This window comes from Echinops telfairi, unplaced genomic scaffold, assembly GCF_000313985.2.
Source record: "Echinops telfairi isolate 266 unplaced genomic scaffold, ASM31398v2 ScPeMD7_7469;HRSCAF=8507_0, whole genome shotgun sequence".
NCBI lineage: Eukaryota > Metazoa > Chordata > Mammalia > Afrosoricida > Tenrecidae > Echinops > Echinops telfairi.
The window spans coordinates 35,927,356-35,945,995 of record NW_022111372.1 but is presented as its reverse complement, the minus strand read 5'-3'; the positions used below and the strand labels follow the sequence as shown (position 1 = coordinate 35,945,995).

At 48.1% G+C, this 18,640-nt stretch overlaps 1 protein-coding gene across 2 annotated transcripts in view; it reads left to right on the top strand.

The window, feature by feature from the left end:
- Window positions 1-6,952: 6,952 nt before the first annotated feature.
- Window positions 6,953-18,640, top strand: part of TMPRSS3 (transmembrane serine protease 3) — a 27,466-nt gene continuing 15,778 nt past the window's right edge. The window contains exons 1-4 of one of the 2 annotated variants that reach the window (XM_004696912.2): window positions 6,953-7,076; window positions 10,526-10,636; window positions 11,490-11,606; window positions 12,104-12,227. In XM_004696912.2, the coding sequence (XP_004696969.1) occupies window positions 6,983-7,076; window positions 10,526-10,636; window positions 11,490-11,606; window positions 12,104-12,227 (446 nt within the window). In that variant the 5' untranslated portion in view covers window positions 6,953-6,982. The remainder of the gene's footprint in view (window positions 7,077-10,525; window positions 10,637-11,489; window positions 11,607-12,103; window positions 12,228-18,640) is intronic. The other variant, XM_004696911.2, reaches the window with a different exon arrangement.

The window sequence follows — 18,640 nt, the reverse complement described above, 5'->3', positions numbered from 1 at the left end:
CCTCGCACCTGTATATAATTCTTAGCTTCACAATTGCAATTAAGTAACACCTATACCTTAACCCTATTATCCTGTGAATTTTTCCCCCTACCTATGAAAGTTTGTAAGCCAACCACTTCATGCCTTTATCTCCCCCAATTTTGGGTATCCAATTTATATACAGCCCACTTACATTAACCCAGTTCTCTAAGAAGACAATCATATTTTTCAACACGAAGAGTCTTCATTCCAGTTGGAACCTTGTGAAGTCTGCATCCATAAGCAAAGTCAAATCTGGACAGGCCATCCATAAAGTCAGCAACAATATGCATCAGTTCACAGGCTCAAATCTCCATCTGGTCGGGTTCTGGTCAACTCAATGTGGGCTGCCTCACTCAGCCTCCACAGGTTACCCATTGGTCACCTTGCCTTAGGCCATGGGCTCTCACCAACTCAAGCCTAGCCCCCTTAGGCTAGATCATGAACCTTAGACCAGTCAACCCGCTCTCATCTTCTCCTTTTCCCCCTGTAAACCAAGTCCACAGGTGTCAGTGGCCAAACTCAACCTGTCTCTTTATTGCTGCATTTCTCCCACTTCCACTCCACAAGTAGATCCAGGTGGTCACCTAGCAAGCATTTCAGCCTGCTCACAGGCTCCCTTTAACATTCAGTCCCAGAGAGGAGTTTTCTTCATGGTTCCAGATTTTTTCCAACTACTGACAGACTACTGGTTCCTTAGTATTCCAAAGCACTGGGTGGACATATATTTTCAAAGCCTTTTTACAGATATGGCCTAAACCCATTTAAAGATCAAATTTTAATGATTGAAGCAAGTGGACTTACAAACTTTCTATTTTCCTACTTCCCATATTTCCCCCAGAAAAGCAACCAAGTAAATAGTGTGGCTTTATCTGACCTCTGGCTAGACAAAGAAGGAAAACTTCCAGGAGGGAGAGGTCAAACAAACATCTACTCTCTATCTTATGATTTGTTTCTCCAGTACCCCACTCCCAAGGTACCATAATGTATTAGTCTAGGTACTTTAGAGAAACAAATCCACAACAACTCATGTATAAGAGTTTTATGTAAAGAAAATGTGCATCATGAAAACATCCTAACCCAATGCTGCCCAAACCCCCAAGTCCAACATTAACCCACTAACCCAACACCAGTTCACAAAGTCCTCCACCTCACAAAACAGAAGCAATGATGCCGACTGCAGGAGGAAAGCTGAGTCAGTGAATGAATAAGCATCTCAGCACTAGCAGAGGTCTCCACATGGCTGCTCCAGCACCCAGGGCTGCATTGGGATAGGTCCATGTGGCTTCTCCTTGGGGATGTCTTGTAGGAAGTCAATCTTGTAAGCTGAAGCAGGGAACTGCCAAGGCAGCTGCACCCTGGTGCGACCATCACAAAGCAAGAGACCCGAGAACTAGAAAGGTGAGGCTCACCACCCATTTATCCCTCCGCGTTTCAATTAGCCCCACATGTGATTATGGGCCAGGTTGGCACAATTAACTAACTCAGATGGTTATTTGTTTTTTTTGATGTGAGGGGGATAGTGCATTTGGAGTTCATTCCACCAGGTCAGACTGTTAATCAACCTTCTATTTCGAGGTTCTGAAAAGATTGCATAACAGTGTGTGACAAAAAAGGGCCTGATTGATGGGGGACTGGTTTTGCCACCATGATAATGTACCTGCTCACACAGCTATCTCAGTGTGCCAGTTTTGGGCAAAAAAACCAGCATGCCTCTGTTGCCCCATGCATCTTACTCACCTGACCTCGCTCCGTGTGCCTTTTTTTTGTTTCTGCCAAGGAAGAGGGACATGAAAAGACAGCGATTTGACAACATGGAAGAGGTGAAGCAAAAACGAGGGAGGTGCTGTCAGCCATCCAAACAGATGAGTTTGAAAAATGTTTCCAAGAATGGAATCACAGATTTGACAAATGTATTAAGTGTAATGGAGAGTACTTTGAAGGTGATATGGTTGTTTTGTAAAAAAGATTTTTAAATACATAGTTTTTGGGGGGCAAAATCTGGTTTTTTGGGGGTACCCCTTGTATAACACAACTTCAAGAGGGTGACATCTCTCCGATGCACTGTTTGGTAAGCAGTTTCTTCCCATTCCTCTATTAGGGATAGAGGGAACTAACCGGCAGCTAAATTCTTATCTAGATCTCACAAATACATCTTGGATTCCATAGTCTTCTGTAAACCCAGAATCTCACAGTTTAGGCTCTGATACGATTGATTCCCTCCTTTAACTTCAGATTACATGATTTACAATCCTTTGGCCACTGATGTTGGTGTGCATCTTCCATGTGGACTTAGTTGACACCTCACTTAGATGACTGCTTGTTTAGCAACAAGTCTTTAGACGAAATATAAGTTCTTAGTTAGAATGAGATTTACTTTAACCAAAAGATAATTTATGGGTAGCACTTTCTACACCCTCTTCCAGAAATTGTTGCTGAAGTTATCTTGTTTTGTCTGGCCTTTGCCTTTTCATATAAACTTTACAGTTGGGTTGCCATAGTGTGGTATGGGAGAGTTCAGAACGATCCACACAGAAATCCTTCTTATCGAATTATGTCTAATTGATTTTTTTTCCCAATGAAGTGGCCAGTGTGACCCAACAGGAGAAAGGAAAATCTTTCCAACAAATAATGTTGGAAAGGTGCATATCAATTTGGGTAAAAGAGGGAACTTCAACTTTTATTTCATCTCTCATGCAAAAATGAACTCTAACAGCATGCAACGAAACAGTATAACAGGCACCCTTCCACCCAAACCACGGAACTTCTAATAGAATGTCTGGAGGGAAACTAAATCGCTGTTGCAGTTTTTGAGGACATTAAATAACCCCATGAACTATACAAGATTAATTGTCAAATTGGATTTCACAATAATTTGAAACTTCTGCACGTTGAAACACAACATTAAAAAATTAAAATAAAAAGGCAAGCAATAGACTGGGTGAAAGTATTCACCACACACACACACACACACACACACACACACACACACTCCTCTGATCAATAAGAAGATGGCCAATAGCCCAGTTTGAAAATGGACTAGCGATCTAAGTGGACACATGACAAAAGAAGAAATGCACATCTCTCCTGAGGATGTGAAAAGTTGCTCAATATGATTAGTCATCAGGGGAAAGGTAAATTAAAACCACAGTGTGATATGAGAGTACACTTACTAAAGAGCTAAAATGGGAAGGACTGACAACACCAAGTTTTGACAAGGCTGCTTTATGTAAGTCCACCATCCTCATGGGGCCTCTCCCTACTGTCCCCTGGTTCACTGATTCAAACTTTGACTCACCTGTAACACAAATGTCAAAATATGAGTTCATTTCATTTTATGATTTCTCTTGTTTACCTGTATGTCTGTTCAATCATGTTCTCCTGTCTACAATCATAATCACCAACTCATTGATGTATATGGAACCTCTATTATAAACTCATCCTTATGCAGGTAGACAGCTTTGGGGCTTAGGAATGAGAATAAATCCTGAACTATGTCCCTCAATAGCTATACTCCCATTGGGAGCTTCACCCATGATGTACATGCAGAAACAAGGACAATTGACTTCCACATCCCTGGCACGGTCTCTAAGTGCAAACAGCCAGGGACTGGAGAGAGTAGCTGGAAAAGTTTCATGCAGAGTGTCTACACTTGAAAAATACCTGGCTTTCATACGTGCCATTCAACTGAAAGGCATTGACAAGTGTGTGGGAAGATACTGGGAAACGGAACATATGTCTCTTTGGCTCCTGTAATGGGCAAATCCTGCCAGCTCTACCTTCAAAGTCAATCCCACTCCATCCAATTCCTACCATCTGTCCCGTTCAAGTCCCCCATCATCTGTGGCTCTGAGAGGATCTACCTTCTGGAGCTCCAGGTGGATGATGCCCTCTCCCTGTTCCATTCCAGCACGGTTTCTGTCAAACAGAGCCCATGCCAGCAGCGCTCTCACAGTGGCCCCATGCCCACCACTACCTCTGCATGTGCCTCTCCACCCTCATCTCCTTGCTCTCTCCTCCTTGTCCCTCCCGGGGTCCTCAGAGAGCGCCAACTCTTTCTCTTCTGTGGACCTTCACTGCTCTTCTGCTTGGAACAGCCTTTCCCTTATGTTCTCAAACCCACTTCATCCTGTACATGAAACCTCAGTTAAAATTCCACCTCCTCCCAGGGGCCTTCTTTCGCTTCCCGGTCCCCATCACTCCTTCCCCTGCCTCAGCCTAATCTCTTCACAGCCCTTCTCACTCGCTGAGGTCCGGGGGTGCTGCTGCTGCTGTCTTTCCTCTGCCTCTATAAGAAATAGGTGCTGATGACATGGCTGTCTGATTCACCAGCCGGCTCTACTTCATGTGTATACTAGTGAAAGGTCGTCCCGGCTCTCCTTCATGTGTATACTAGTGAAAGGTCATCCTCACCACCGGACCAACAGACCACACCATGGTAAGTGAAAAAGAAATGGAAGTTGTCCGGGTCCTCCTTTTACATGGATTCACAGTAGAGGCAGCAGTTTGTGTTGGGCAAACCTGCTGTAAAAGAAAGTGTTTTAGAGCTTTGAACAACAAAGAGGTCGCATGAATGACCAAGGTGGTCTTAACCTCTCCCCACTGGCCCGGGAGACCTGGACAATGAAATGGGAAGACAGAAGGGCCTGCCCTGTGGTGTTGGGGAAGGGCATGGAGGATCCCAGGGGCTGCCAGAAGAGAGAGCAAGTCGCTCATTGAAGAAGGAACCCAAGCAGAAGGCTCCTTAGAAGCTAGGATGGCAGACGTCTCATTTTTCGGGGGGCACGTTATCAGGAGAGGCCAATGGCTAGGAACGGCCACCACGCTTGGTAACGTGGAGTGTCAGCAAAAATAAGGAAAGCCTCCCTCAGGTGGGTTGGCATCTGATCGCCACGATGGAGTCAAATACCCCGACAGTCCTGAAGGCAGCGAGGTACCGGGCAGTGTTTTCTTCACAGCTGTCCAGGAGGTCCCCAGGTGTCCGAGCCTCGTCCATGGCAGCTGACAACCGTGTGACTCACAATCTAGCGCCACTCTGGGTCTATACAGCCAGCACCAGGGATTCATCCTCTCCAGAGAAAGCGCCTTCCAAGAGAGTTGTCTGCAGATGTGGCTCCGAGGTCCCCGTGGGATGGGACGCAACGCGGCCCCTGGAGTGCTGTGATGAAGGTGCTTCTGTTCCCTGTCTTTTGTCCGGGAACCCCAGCAGCTAGAGAAATGAAACCAGCACCAAAGAGACCCACCCGCCCCTCTGGTGCGCGGGGCGCCCAGCCCTGGGCTGTCCCTGTCTGTTCTTGTACATCAAAGGAGCGCCTCCGATCCGATTCTCTTCTGTGATGTTTCTGAAAGGCTTGCTTACCTTACTTACTAATTAAAGGGAAGCTGCGTTTTTCCCCTCTCTCTGGTCTCTGTGCTCCTACCACCAGGGGCTACATGATAGCTCCCGCTGGGTTGGGTTACATCGACTCCTGTGACGATGCCATTTGCTACAATGGTGGAGCCCACAAGGCCGAGTGGCTTGGTGAAAGTGCCGCCCTGTCGGATGAACTCGCCGGCGGCCTGCTTCCCATCGCACACCCTTTTATGATGAAAAAGGGAATTCTTTCTGCTTTTCATGATGGCGGCTCCAGACATGGTGAGTAGAAGGGAGGTGAGGAGACCACCTGTTTCTAAAAATAACTGCTGGCGGTGGTGCGTTAGCTGCCCAAGAAGAAGGACTTCCTTACGCAGGAGGGTTGATGCTCCAGCGAGCATTTTTAACCATCGACCCTGACTCTTCCATAGGAAGTTAAATGACGTAAGTTGCTACGTGTAGCTGGCGAGGGACAAGTCTCAGCGAGCCCCACAGCCAGCAAAGACCGCATCTGTTCATCCTCCTAAGATAGGCGTGCTTCCAGGCTAGTCTCGCAGTGGAAATGGAAGGAGCTTTTCAGCGCACCACTCTCACGTCTATTTCACTATGGCCCTGGAAGGAGCAGAGAGATCAGGCTTGTTTTAAACGCCATAGTAGCGCCTTTCCACATTTCAAACACTCACACAGGGAGCCAGGAAGGAAGGAGCCTCCAAGCATCTCTTTGTCATCTGCATCAGGGAGCCCTCGGAGATGCTAGCCCCTGGCTGATGCCTGGGAAAGGAGAGGAGGACGTGGCTGGGAGAATCCTGCCCTGTCCTCGCTCGCCCGGCGACCCTCTCAGTTGTTAAGGACCTGCTCGGCCAGGCTGCTGGCCTCTTGGGCGGCCTGCGAGGTGGAATTCTCTCTTAGGAAACAGAGCCTCATTTGTTGGCATACTGGAAGCCGGCGGTCCCTGGCCGCTCCTCCTCACTTTGCTACTTAAGGAGGAGACTGGGCACCCAAAGGGCACAGAGACTTTCATCCTTAATTAGGTCATGCCTGTGTGAGCCAGGAAAAGGGTTGTGTTCACGGCAAACGGCTCATACCGCGGTCGAGTGAACCTTCCCTGCCGCTGTCTACACTCCCGGGGAGTGGATATTATGTGAGTATAAGACCGTCTTATGCTTCCAGATGTCTACTAGGCAAAGCTCCGGGTTTTTGTGGGGCTGACGAGGAATGGTTGCAAACCGGATTTCTTTTCTTATCGACAATGACACAAAAACTTAATGGCGAAAGGGCACGGTGCTCAGTGTGCTGTGAAGTTGCTATGAAGATGGGTCCCCCAGCCACGGGGAAAGTGTTATTGGAGTGGAATTAACTTCTTTGTCGCTTGGCTTCTCTCTTATCTGTTTGTGAATCAGAGGGGGGAAAGGATACGTTCTCGCCAGACAAGCATTTGATCCACCAGTACGTTCGGTGGATTGTCAGACTGCTACGGTGGAACGGGGGAAAGAGACCGACGCATTTAACCCTACAGCTAACAGCGGGGAAGAAAATGATTTCTCTTTTCCCTTGGCTAAGGAGGTGGAGGTGGAAGTGGAGCCAGATCTCAGAAGCCCAGAAATAGTCACCATGGGGGAAAATGAGCCACCCGCAGCTGAAACTCCCTTCTCCTTCCGATCGCTCTTCGGCCTTGATGATCTGAAAATCAGTCCTGTTGCTCCCGGTAGGTGGGGGCCAGGTGGGGTGTGGAGATACCTGCCTAGCCTCTTTTATCTAGCAGAGGAACGTGTCGCGGTGTCTCCGAGGGACTGGCTTCCCAGGTGTTTGCACGCGCACAAGCTAGGACACACTTGCTTTTGAGGAGGGATCTTGGGCTTTAGCAGCTTGCCGACAAGTTAGTGTTTTTCCCCTCTGGTTGAAGGTCATCAGAGAATGAGGCTGCACAATGGTCCCCTCAGTCAGAAGGTAGGTCCTGCCCACGAATTCATTCGGAGACCACCAGGAGGTGCTAAGAACCAGCAGTCCTGTCCTTCCCCAAACCTACAAGAAGGTGGGAGTCACGGGAGATGCTAGATGAAAGGGCTGCCACCCGCGTTGACTGAGCTGCTCGATCCTGGCCAGGACGCTCTCTGAGTCCTCCAGGGAGCACCTGCAGGGTCCTACGGCCCTTCATGAAAACTTAACATTAGCCGGGCATCCCAAAGGATATTAGATGCTAGATGAAAATCCAACCCCAAGTGACAGAGCTGTCATTGGCAACCAATCGAAGAAGCTGTGTAAATCAGTCACAAATGCTTGGAGGAAACAGTCGCTCCGTAACGCTGATCCAACTAGGCTCTTTGGGCAAGAATCTATCAGGGTTTGCCCAAGTGTGTCAAGGGTTTGCTGGACCCGGAAGTCCGGCTCAGATGCAGCCAGGGAACGGATTCCTTGGGTTTCTGAGCAAGGATACTATGGGGCTGTAGCTGAGGTCCCAGGAAGCATGGATGGTTACTGTTGGTTCATTCAGAACAACCTGGGCAATTTGATGTGGGCAGGGGAAGGAGGGAGGTAGAAAGAGAAGTTTCTAGTAAGAAAAAGACACGTGTTCAGAACAGGTAGCTCAACATATATTGGTGCAAACGTTAAAGAAAGAAAAAGACAAAGAAGAAGAAAAAATCCTGTAACTGCCTGACGCCAGAACTTATCTGTTTTTCACATTTGTATGCATTCTCTTCCTGTTCTTGTTCTAATATGAAACAATATTTTTCCCTGTGAATTTGTTTGGTGCAAAAATTTACATATATATATTAGTTGCCATGGGGTTGACCACCTGTGTGCCAGTGTAAAACTACGCTCCAAAGGATTTGCAGTCAAGGGTATTCACAATTGGAAGTCCCAGGATTCCTGCTGTAGAAATTGATGGACCTTTTCCATGTGCTGCTTGGTTTTTATAATGATCTCTTTTCACTGCATCCAAACAGCTCATCTGGTGTATAATTTGCATAATCACTTAATCATAAAGCCTTGGTTGTGATGGCTACACAGTGGGATACAAACATCAAGATTGACAGTTTGAAACCACCAACCGTCCTCAGGAGAAAGACGAGGCTTTTGGCTCCTGTGAAGAGTTACAGTCTCAGAAAGCCACGGCGGCATTGCATCCTATACTATAGGGTTGCTATGAGTTAGAATTGACTCGAGGGCAGTGCATTTGTATTTATTAGATCGTACTATACGATATATGGCACACGTGCCAAACCAAACTCATTGCCTTCAAGTCAATTCTAACTCAGGCAACTGTAACTGCTGATCTGGCAACATGTAACCACCATACCGCCAGAGCTGCTCTAGAAAATGCAGCTGCTCAATAGCTCCTTGACAATGACCTGCAGGGATGTTATTACTCAGAGACAACTCTGTGAATACTTTATTACGGTTATTTGCCTTTCTTTATAACAAAGTCTACTATCTTGAAGCATTTATGTTTGTCTTTTGGAACTAAGATGCAGTATGTGCACTACCTTAAAGCCTTTGCTTTTTTGAACTTGACAATACCATGTTGATCTTCCCTGACACTAAATAATAAAATGTTCTTCACAGGCTAACAGACTATGGCTTATGGGACAAATCTGGCCTCCTTCTTGCTTGTATAATTAGAGTTTTATTGGAATGCAGCCACCGTTGGTTCACCATCATCTATGGCTGCCTCCATGCTACCACTCAGAGTTAAGCAGTTGTGTGACAGAGAACATACGGCCCCCAAATTTAAGATATGTGCTATCTGGTTCTTTGCCGAAAAAACCATTTTTATTATTTAATTACTTTAATTATTAATCCTTCATGCTCACTTCCTCAGGCAGTCCTCGGGTGACTCGTGTTTGATTTACATACAACCCATAGTCGTCAATGAACCCCTATAAAGCCTAGTGTACTCAAAGTTGAGGACACATGGGGCCGGAAAGGATGAAGGGCACTGGAGACGCTGGTGAGAGACGAGGAGGAGTGCTGTGGAGCCCAGGGGACGGAAACCACTGTCAGCAAACGGAATGTGCACACCTTGCTGCGTGGGAAGCCAGTTTGCTTTGTCAACTTTCACCAAAAATACAAATAAAATAAAATAAAATCAGGGAACATACAATGGTTCATAAGGCCACTTAGTGATGTGCTATCACTATCCAGAGATGGTTTAGTGCATCTGCAAGTATTTCCTTTGTGTTTTTATGCATCAAAAGTTACACTATATGTACTGTGCACTGAGACGAACATTCGCCTATGTAGCAAGAGATGCGAACCATAGTTAACTGTTCCGACTTACATACAAATTCAGTTCAAAGACTGATTCAGGAATGGGACGCATTCATAATCCAGGGGACACACACACACACACACACACACACACGCACACGCACATATTTCAGCATCCCCCATTTGTTGGTCATTCAATTGTTTTCCGCACATCAGCATTACATACAGCAATCTTTGTAGCCAAAGAGTTACAATACATCTAGAATGACATTTTTAGGTAAATCCCTAAAAGTGGAACTATGAGGTGAAAATTATGTCCATTTTTAAGCTTCTTGCTATGTGTTTGCTTCGGCCCTCAGAAAGTTGACCTGCTTTCTCACCCTAGGGATTGGAAAGCGGTGTCCATGAACTCTCACCTTGGGCTGCAGTGGGCAGAATCATTTTTAAAAGTCATTACCAAGTTGGCATGTGTAAGGTTTTTAAAATTTGTGATTTCCAGAGATTGAATGCTTTTCATGCGTATGCATCACATAGCTCTGTTCTTTGGGGAGGGGTTAGGCATTTGCTTTTTAGCCCAGGTGGGTCCCCGAGGATAGGACAAAGCCAAGAGATGAGACACTGAGGCTTCCAGTAGGACCCCTGGCAAATGAGGAGGGACACAAAGCCTCTGCCTCACTGTCAGTGCTTCATCCTGCGCCGTGGACCTGAGTCCTGGACGCAGAGCAACTGGGATGAGGAGAGGCCATTCATTCTTGGGTGTCCCGCTGATTATTTACTTTTAGGATACCATGGGAGATGAGCATCTCTACAACGGCGACTTGTTCATTTGGGTCGGGACTGTTTCTGAGCAGAGAAAGACTGTTTCTAACGCTACGTTTTAAGACTAAAACAAAGATGACCGATGCGTTTTGGTCTCCCGCTCTCTCCCTTCTCGCTGGGTGGCAGACGCAGACGCTGTGGCGGCCCAGATCCTGTCTCTGCTGCCGCTGAAGTTCTTTCCCATCATCGTCATCGGGATCATCTCGCTGATCTTAGCGCTGGCCATCGGCCTGGGCAGTGAGTACCATCCATTATTCAGCAGGCTCTCAAATACCTCTCCAAGTGCCTCAGCTTTCCTGAGCCCCCCTCCCTCCCGCACCTGCCAGCAAGCTGCCACCACCCCGCCTTCAGGACTCAGGGCAAATAAACCTTGTGGTATGCCAGCTTTGCTTTGTTTGCCCGCATGCGCATCAAGCCAGTCTGGGGCCAAGTGGGGGCTGTTGGCTGTGCTTGGGTCTTCATCACCAGGAACCTGCCCGGTGAGACATGCCCAAAGGCAGCTGATGTAATAGGATCCCGCAGGCGGGAAGGGGACAAAGAAGCCCATTCATGCCATGCCAACCATGCCAGCTATCCTTCAAGTAGGGTGCATGTGGCTTTTGAGAAAGTGGGTCATTTGGAGGGTCTCTAATTGGGAACAGTTCCTCAGTTTCTCTTCTGAATATCTGGATCACGGATCAGCCTAACCTGCCACCTGCTCCGCGGTGTGATCTGCACGTCATTCACTCCTGGCCCAGAGTCAGAGGGGTGGGCACAGTGGTGGGCGAGGCTGAGGCCGGCTCCGGGCTCCTTGCTCGGCGGGCCAGCTGGTCAGCTCACACTCCCACAAGTTCACTCTCGACCTTGAACCCTCCGGATTCTAAATTCCCCTGGAGTGTGGCTCCCAGACCAGGCCACTTAGGCTAGAGATCAGCACAGAGCCCGGGCGGAGGACTGGGCTGGATTTCAACGCAGGTTTCATTATTAATGGGCGAGCTCCACGTCACGTGGCAGATGGCCGATTCTTTTCCCTCAGGACCTGGCCAGCCGGTGATGCTGCATCAGGAGGACACCGTTAACTTCCCCTCTTCTTCCCTCTTTCCCTCCACAGTCCACTTCGACTGCTCGGGGAAGTACAGGTGCCGGTCGTCTTTCAAGTGCATTGAGCTGACGGCCCGCTGTGACGGGGTGTCCGACTGCAAAGACGGGGAGGACGAGTACCGATGCGGTAGGCCACGTCGCTCTTTCCCCTGTGGAAGGACGAGCGGGTCAGCAGAAGCCTTGCCCTCACCTTCCCACCTGTGAAATGGGCCCAAACCCCTGTCCAGTCACACCGTCCACTCGGATTCCAGGGACATTTGCTCCAGGAGACAGGGTGCTGGGCGTTCAGGGAAGGGCGCTAAACAGAGCTTGGATTGATCGGGGAGACACCACGAGCAATAATAAGAGAGCTCCAGGGGTCTCCGGGGGGCCCAGACCACGACTGCTTTGTAAGGGAGAGGGGGGCCTGCAGACGAGGACCAGGTTCAATCCAGTGGAGACGGGTTCAAGGTGACCCTGGCAGAAATAACAGATGTAAACAATGAAACCTGCTAGTGGGTGGAAGTAGCTGGTGGAAATGAGTGTAGCTCAGCAGAGGGCAGTGCTGCATGCATGGGTGAGGCCACACGACACGGGGAATCCCTGTCTGTGGCCTAATGGCCACTAATGGGAGCCCCTCCTCAGTGCGGGTGAGCGGTCAGAATGCGGTGCTCCAGGTGTTCACAGCTGCTTCCTGGAAGACCATGTGCTCGGATGACTGGAGAGGTCTCTATGCGAACGTCGCCTGTGCCCAGCTAGGGTTCCCGAGGTAATCTTTTTTTTTTTAACTTCAATATCACAACTCCCTTTTATTATTTTATTATTGTTCATAAGTATTTCTCTCTCTTTTAAAAATCACTTTATTGGGGGCTAATACAGCTCTTTTCATAATCCATCCATCCATTGTGTCCAGCACACTTGTACATATGTTGCCATCATCATTTTCAAAACATTTTCTTTCTACTTGAGCCCTTGGTATCAGTTTATTCCTCCCTCCCTCCCTCAGGAACCCTTGATAATTTATAAATTATCATTTTGTTCATGTCTTATACCGACCGCTGTCTCCCTTCACGCATGTTTCTGTTGTCTATCCCCCCGGGAGGGGGTTATGTGTAGATCATTCTGATTGGTTCCCTCTTTCTACCCCTACCTTCCCCCTGGCATCCTGGTATTGTTACTCTCATTATTGGTCCTGAGGGGTTTATCTGTCTTGGATTCCCTGTGTTGCGAGCTCTTATCTGTACCCGTGTACATGCTCTGATCCAGCTGGATTTGTAAGGTAGAATAGGGGTCATGATAGTGGGGGCAGGGGGATTAAAGAATAAAGGAAAGGTATGTGTTTTTTCGGTGCTATGCTGCACCCTGACTGGCTCATCTCTTCCTTGTAGGTCTTCTTTAAGGGGATGTCCAGTTGCCTATAGATGGGCTTTGGGTTCCCATATGATATGATTTTTTGTTTTGGGCCTTTGATGCCTGATACCTGATCCCATTGACACCTCATGATGATACAGGCTGGTGTGCTTCTTTCATGTGGACTTGTTGTTTCTCAGCTAGATGGCTGCTTGCTTATCTTCAAACCTTTAAGACCCCAGACACTATATCTTTTGATAGCTGGACACCATCCACTTTCTTCACCACATTTGCTTATGCACCCATACTGATTTTCAGGAAAGGTGAGCACCACAGAATGCCAGATTATTAGAGAAAAGTGCTCTTGCGTTGAGGGAGTACTTGAGTGGAGTTCCAATGTCTGTCTTCTGCCTTAATACTTAGCAAATAAATATATGTATATAGATCTATTACTCTATCATTACATATAAATATATTTACATATGTACATGCCTGTATTTAGACCTCTATAAATGTCCTTTGCCTCCGAGTCCTTTCCTCGCTTTCCTTTTACTTTTCTCTTGTCCCACTATCATGTTCAGTCTTCATTCGGATTTCAGTAATTCCTCTCATTTACATTGCCCTTTATCCAGCCCCACCAGGCCTCCTATACCCTCCTCGCCATCGATTTTAGATCACTTGTTGATTGTTTTAAAGTGTGTGTACCCCGCTACTGTTTCTGTTCCTCTTGTGGACCTGTCTATCGTTTAGCTGGACATTGAATCACAGGAGTGAGTTCCTCTCCAGCCCTGAAAGGTTGACTAAGGCCCATAGTCTTGGGTGTTCCACCAGTCACTATTCGACCTGTCAGCCTGGTCTTTGGTAGGATTTTGTGTCTTGTTCCACATTTTCTCCCACTCTCTCCAGGACCTTCTAATACGACCCCTTTCCGAGTGTTTGGCAGTGGTCACGGGTCCCATCTAGCTCTCTGGTCTCAAGACCACAGAGGAGGCTGATGTCCGCGTAGTCTGTTGTTCCATTGCACGGGTCGTTTCCGTGTGCCTTTGGCCTTCTCCGCTTTCCTTTGCTCCAGATGTGGAGAGGCCAATGGCTGCTCCCTAGATGGCAACTCTCAACCTTTTACGACCCCAGTCACCACTTACCAAAGAAGGTGTCACACATGGCCTTTGTGGGCTGTCCACATGGTCCCTTTCCATCCTCACGACAACCTATCATACTTAATTAGCCTCTGTGTGAGTCCGGGTAGACTAGAGAAACAAATTCGTGGCCATGCGTATGTGTATAAGAAAGAGCTTTATAGATAAGAGCAATCAAATATGGAGAAAACATGCCAGCCCAGTGCAGATCAAGTCCATAAGTCAGCTATTAGCCCATATGTCCAATACCAACCTATAAAGTCCTCTTCAGACTCATGCAACACATGCGATGACACCAACTGCAGGAAGATCACAGGCCAGTGGGTGGAAAGTCTTGTGGTTCCAGTGGCATTGTAAGCATCTCAGTGCTGGCAGGCGTCTCCACGTGACTTCTCCAGTTCCCAGGGCATGGACTGTAACATAGAGTGCCATGTGTCTTGTCAGTAGAGCAGCTCTCAGTGAGTGAGTTGAGAGAGAGTGTGTCTCCCACTTCCAGGGAGGAATACTGGAATCCCAGAATCCTCAGGAGAAGACCATGCCCACACAGAGGCCTCGTTGGCTCTGATTGACAGGACCACACTCTGAATCCTCAAATTGACACTCAATTTAGTGATGAGAAAACCAAGGCCCAGGCAGCGAAGTAACTTGCTTCAGGTCTTCTGTTGTTGTTGTTAAGAGCCTTAAAGTTGGTTCTGGCCCACTGCGACCCGATGAACAACAGAGCGACAAACTGTCCTGTCTTGTGTCACCCTCAAGGCCTTTGTTAAATTTCAGCCTGTTGTTGCAGCCACAGTGTCAATCCATCTCGCCAAGGGCCTGCGTCTTCTCTACTGCCCTTTTGCTTGACCAAGCATGGTGTCCTTCTTCAAAGACCGGTCTAACCATTCTAACAATATGTCCAAAGTCCTTGAGACAAAGTTTCACCATCCTTGCCTCTAAGGAGCATTCTGGCTGCATTTCTTCTGATATAGATTTCTTTGTTTTCTTGGCAGTCCATAATACTTTCAATATTCTTCCCCAGCACCATCATAAACCATTAACTTCTTCTTTCATCTTCCTTACTTAATGCCCAACGTTCACATGTTTATGAGCCCATTGGAAATACCATGGCGTGGGTCAGCTGTCCCTTAGTCCTCCAAGTATCATCCCTGCTTTTCAACACTTTAAAGAGGTTCTGTGCAGCAGATTTATCCGATGCAATGTACCTTTTTGATCTGACGGTTGCTTCCATGAGCATTGACTGTGGAGCCAAGCAAGACAATAGCCTTAGAAGTGTCAACCCTTTCTCTATTTGTCCTGATGTTACCTATCGGTCCAGTTGTGAGGGTTTTGGACTTCTTTAGATTGAGTTCTAATCCACACTGAAAGCTGCAACCCTAACTCTTCATCAGCAAGTGCGACAAGCCCTCCTTATCTTCAACAAGCAAGGTTATGGCATCTGCACATGGCAGGCTGTTCATAAGCCTTCCTCCCATCCTGATGCCACATTCTTCTTCATACCATCCGGTTTCTCTGATGCTTTGCTCAGCATTTAGATTGAATGCGTGTGGTGAGCGGATACAACCCTAACACACACCTTTCCTGGAAGTGTCTCAGGGATGTCTCAGGGAAGAGCAGGACTTGAAATATAAATAGGCAATAAGCATTCTAGAAGCGGAGTACATAAGCCCTCCAGTTCCTCACTCTGTAACAGATAGAGTAACTTCCTGGATGCCATACTGCTTGGTCCTGATGCATACTTCCCAGTGGTTCCCAAAGAATCAATTTTTGAAAATTAACAAGTTAGTGAAAACATGCCCCTTCACAGCAGTTGTGTCAAAACATGCAGAAGAAACCATTCTTGTCATGGGTTTCCACTTTTCAGCTTTTGGGTATAATCTGCGTGACTTCTTACATTGGGGCAGTGCTCTTGTGCCCTGATCCAGCCTCCTTTCCTCTCCCGGGCCTTTGACTCTCGCCATCGGCCACCCTCCCATGGGTACCCATAGCATCACCTGATTGCCCCTTGTTCTTGATGCTCCCAGTGCAGAGCAGGCAGCCTCTTTGAGTTCTCACAGTAGCTTCGGAACTGAGCAAGGGTGAGAAGGATGAACACGGATGCGCGTCTCCATTTGCACCCAAAGGAAGGATGCATCCGAATCCTGAATCCTCCCTGGAGTCTTGCTCTTCGAATTCAATGCATCATATTTTCCACTCCCTTTCTCCAAAGGCAAACCCAAACACCCTCTTGGCTTTATCTCTGAGGGCAGCCACATGCTCTCCCCCTGCCAACATGGATTCAGAGATAATTGGGACTCAAGTTCAATGGCATTGGTAAAAATCACTTACACAAATGCTTTCGTGAAACACAGAACTTATCTCACCTATGTAAGGAGAAGGAACTTCGTGCTAGGAAACTTTCCTCAGTAGGCAGTTTGGGTCCCTGTTGGAACTCTTTCTAGGACTCACCACCAGGGGGCGGTGTTCTCTCTCTCTCTCTCTCTCTCTCTCTCTCTCTCTCTCTCTCTCTCTACTGGGCCTCTGGGTTCTGCAGGATAGCTCAGCTCAAGCCTTCCCTTCTCAACTGACCTGGGTCAAGGGTTCCCACCTTGCCAAGTAGCTGTGGGAGCCACGTGGCAGCTTGAGCAGCCCCCATGTGTCCCATCTACCTTGGTCACCTTGGTGATGTAGTGGTTATGCATTGGGCTGCTAACCACAAGGTCAGCAGTTTGAAACCACCAACTGCTCCTCAGGAGAAAGAGGAGGCTTTCTGCTTTCCTAAAGAGTTACAGCCTTGGAAACCCACAGGGGCAGTTCTAGCCTATCCTATAGGGTGGCTATGAGTCAGAATCAACTTGATGGTGTTTACCTTTAAGAAATCAAGCAACATATTGCATCGGGCAAATCTTCTGCAAAAGGCCTCTTTAAAATGTTATCAGGCAAACATGTGCCTTCGAAGACTCAAGTGTGGCCGACTCAGAGAGTGATGCTTTCCACTGCTGTCTGTGAATGCATACGGAATGCAATGAATACAGAAGGGCAGAGAAGAATGGATGCCTTTGAATTGGGCGCTGGCGAGACTATCGACTGCCAGAAGACGAAACCCACCTGTCTTGGAACAAGTGAGACTTGGTTTCATCGGATACGTTCTCAGGAGGCGCCAGTCCCTGCAGAAGGTCATCATACTTGGTAGAGAGTCAGCGAGGGAAGAAAATAAAGGCAAATCTTCCAGGAGATGGATTGGTGGTGCAGTGGTTACGCACTGGGATGAGTAGCAGATCCAAACGACGGGCGACTCTGTGGGAGAAAGAGGAGGCTTTCTACTCCTGTAAAGAGTCACAGCTTTGGAGACCCACAGGGGCAGTTCTAGCCTGTTGATGGAACCTCATGACAATGACACACCTTTAACACCACAGGACCTGGGGGCACAGAAGTGGAGCACTCAGCTGCCAACCGTAGCGCAGTGGGTGCAGATCCTCCGGCTGCCCCCTGAAAAATGACAGCTTAGACAGAGCCAGGAGGCACTTCACCTCCACCACACGGGGCTGCTGTGAATTGAAACATGGACTCCTGGCTCCTAACAACAGCCTTAAAACAGAGACCTTGAGTGTCGCCAATGGTGAGTGCACTCCACTGCTGACTGGAAGGTTAGAGCCTCAAGTTTGCTGCCGAAGAAAGGCCCGGTGAGGGGCTTCTGTAAGCTGCAGCCCGACAGCCCTACGGCGTGCACATCTGCATGTGACGTCGCCGTGAGGTGGGGGATGACTGGACAGGAAGGGATGATGGACAAGGAGCAAGGAGTGTCGATGGTGGGAGTTCATCAGTCTGTCGCCGAGCTAACCCCCTTTCTTTACCCTCAATCCTGATGGCCCAATGCTTCTCGCCATGTTCTGGTCTCTAGCCTTCTAAGATTCGCTTCCATGCCTTTGGCTTGTTGGTCTGTTCTCCCCAATTCTCCCTTTTAAGCCCCTTAATCACCTGTGCTCCACTGTGTCCCATGTCAGGTGTCTGTGATTGAAAATGGAATGACAGACTGGGTCCAAGCCCCAGCATGAGCGCAGGCAAGTGACTCACCAGGGTCTCCATTTGCTCCCCTCTGACACAGGAGCAACAGCGCTGGCTTTGCAGCAGGGTCGTGAGGCTTCTGTGAGCTTGGTGGGTGTCAGAGTGAGACTGCCATGTGGGAAGGTCTGCATGGACTTGAGATTCTGCTTGTGATAGTTGCTACTTTGAACTTTGCTGATTCATGGGACACCCGTTGCTGAAATAAGACCCCTTTGTACTGGCAGGAAGCATTGGAAGCTCAGTGGTCCAATCCAGTCTTCCATCAACAGCCTTGGGTTTTGACTCCTGGTCAGCGTGCCTCACGTTCATCCACTGTCAGTGGAAGTTTGTGTGTTGATATGATGCTGAAGAGGAGTCCTGGTGGCGTAGTGGTTACGAGTTGGGCTGCAATCCACAAGGCTGGCAGTTCAAAACCACCAGCCGCTCTCCAGGAGAAAGACAGGGCTTTCTACTCTTGCAAACAGTTACAGTCTCAGAAGCCCACAGGAGCAAGTCTACCCTATCTGGAGGGTCATTATGAGATGATGCTAAACAGATTTCGGTGGCACTTCCAGACTACAATGGACTAGGAAGACAGTCGGACTAGATGCATGCAAAAGCTCAGCCAATGAAAACCCGAGAGAGTCTACAGTGTAGACCACAATGACCGAGT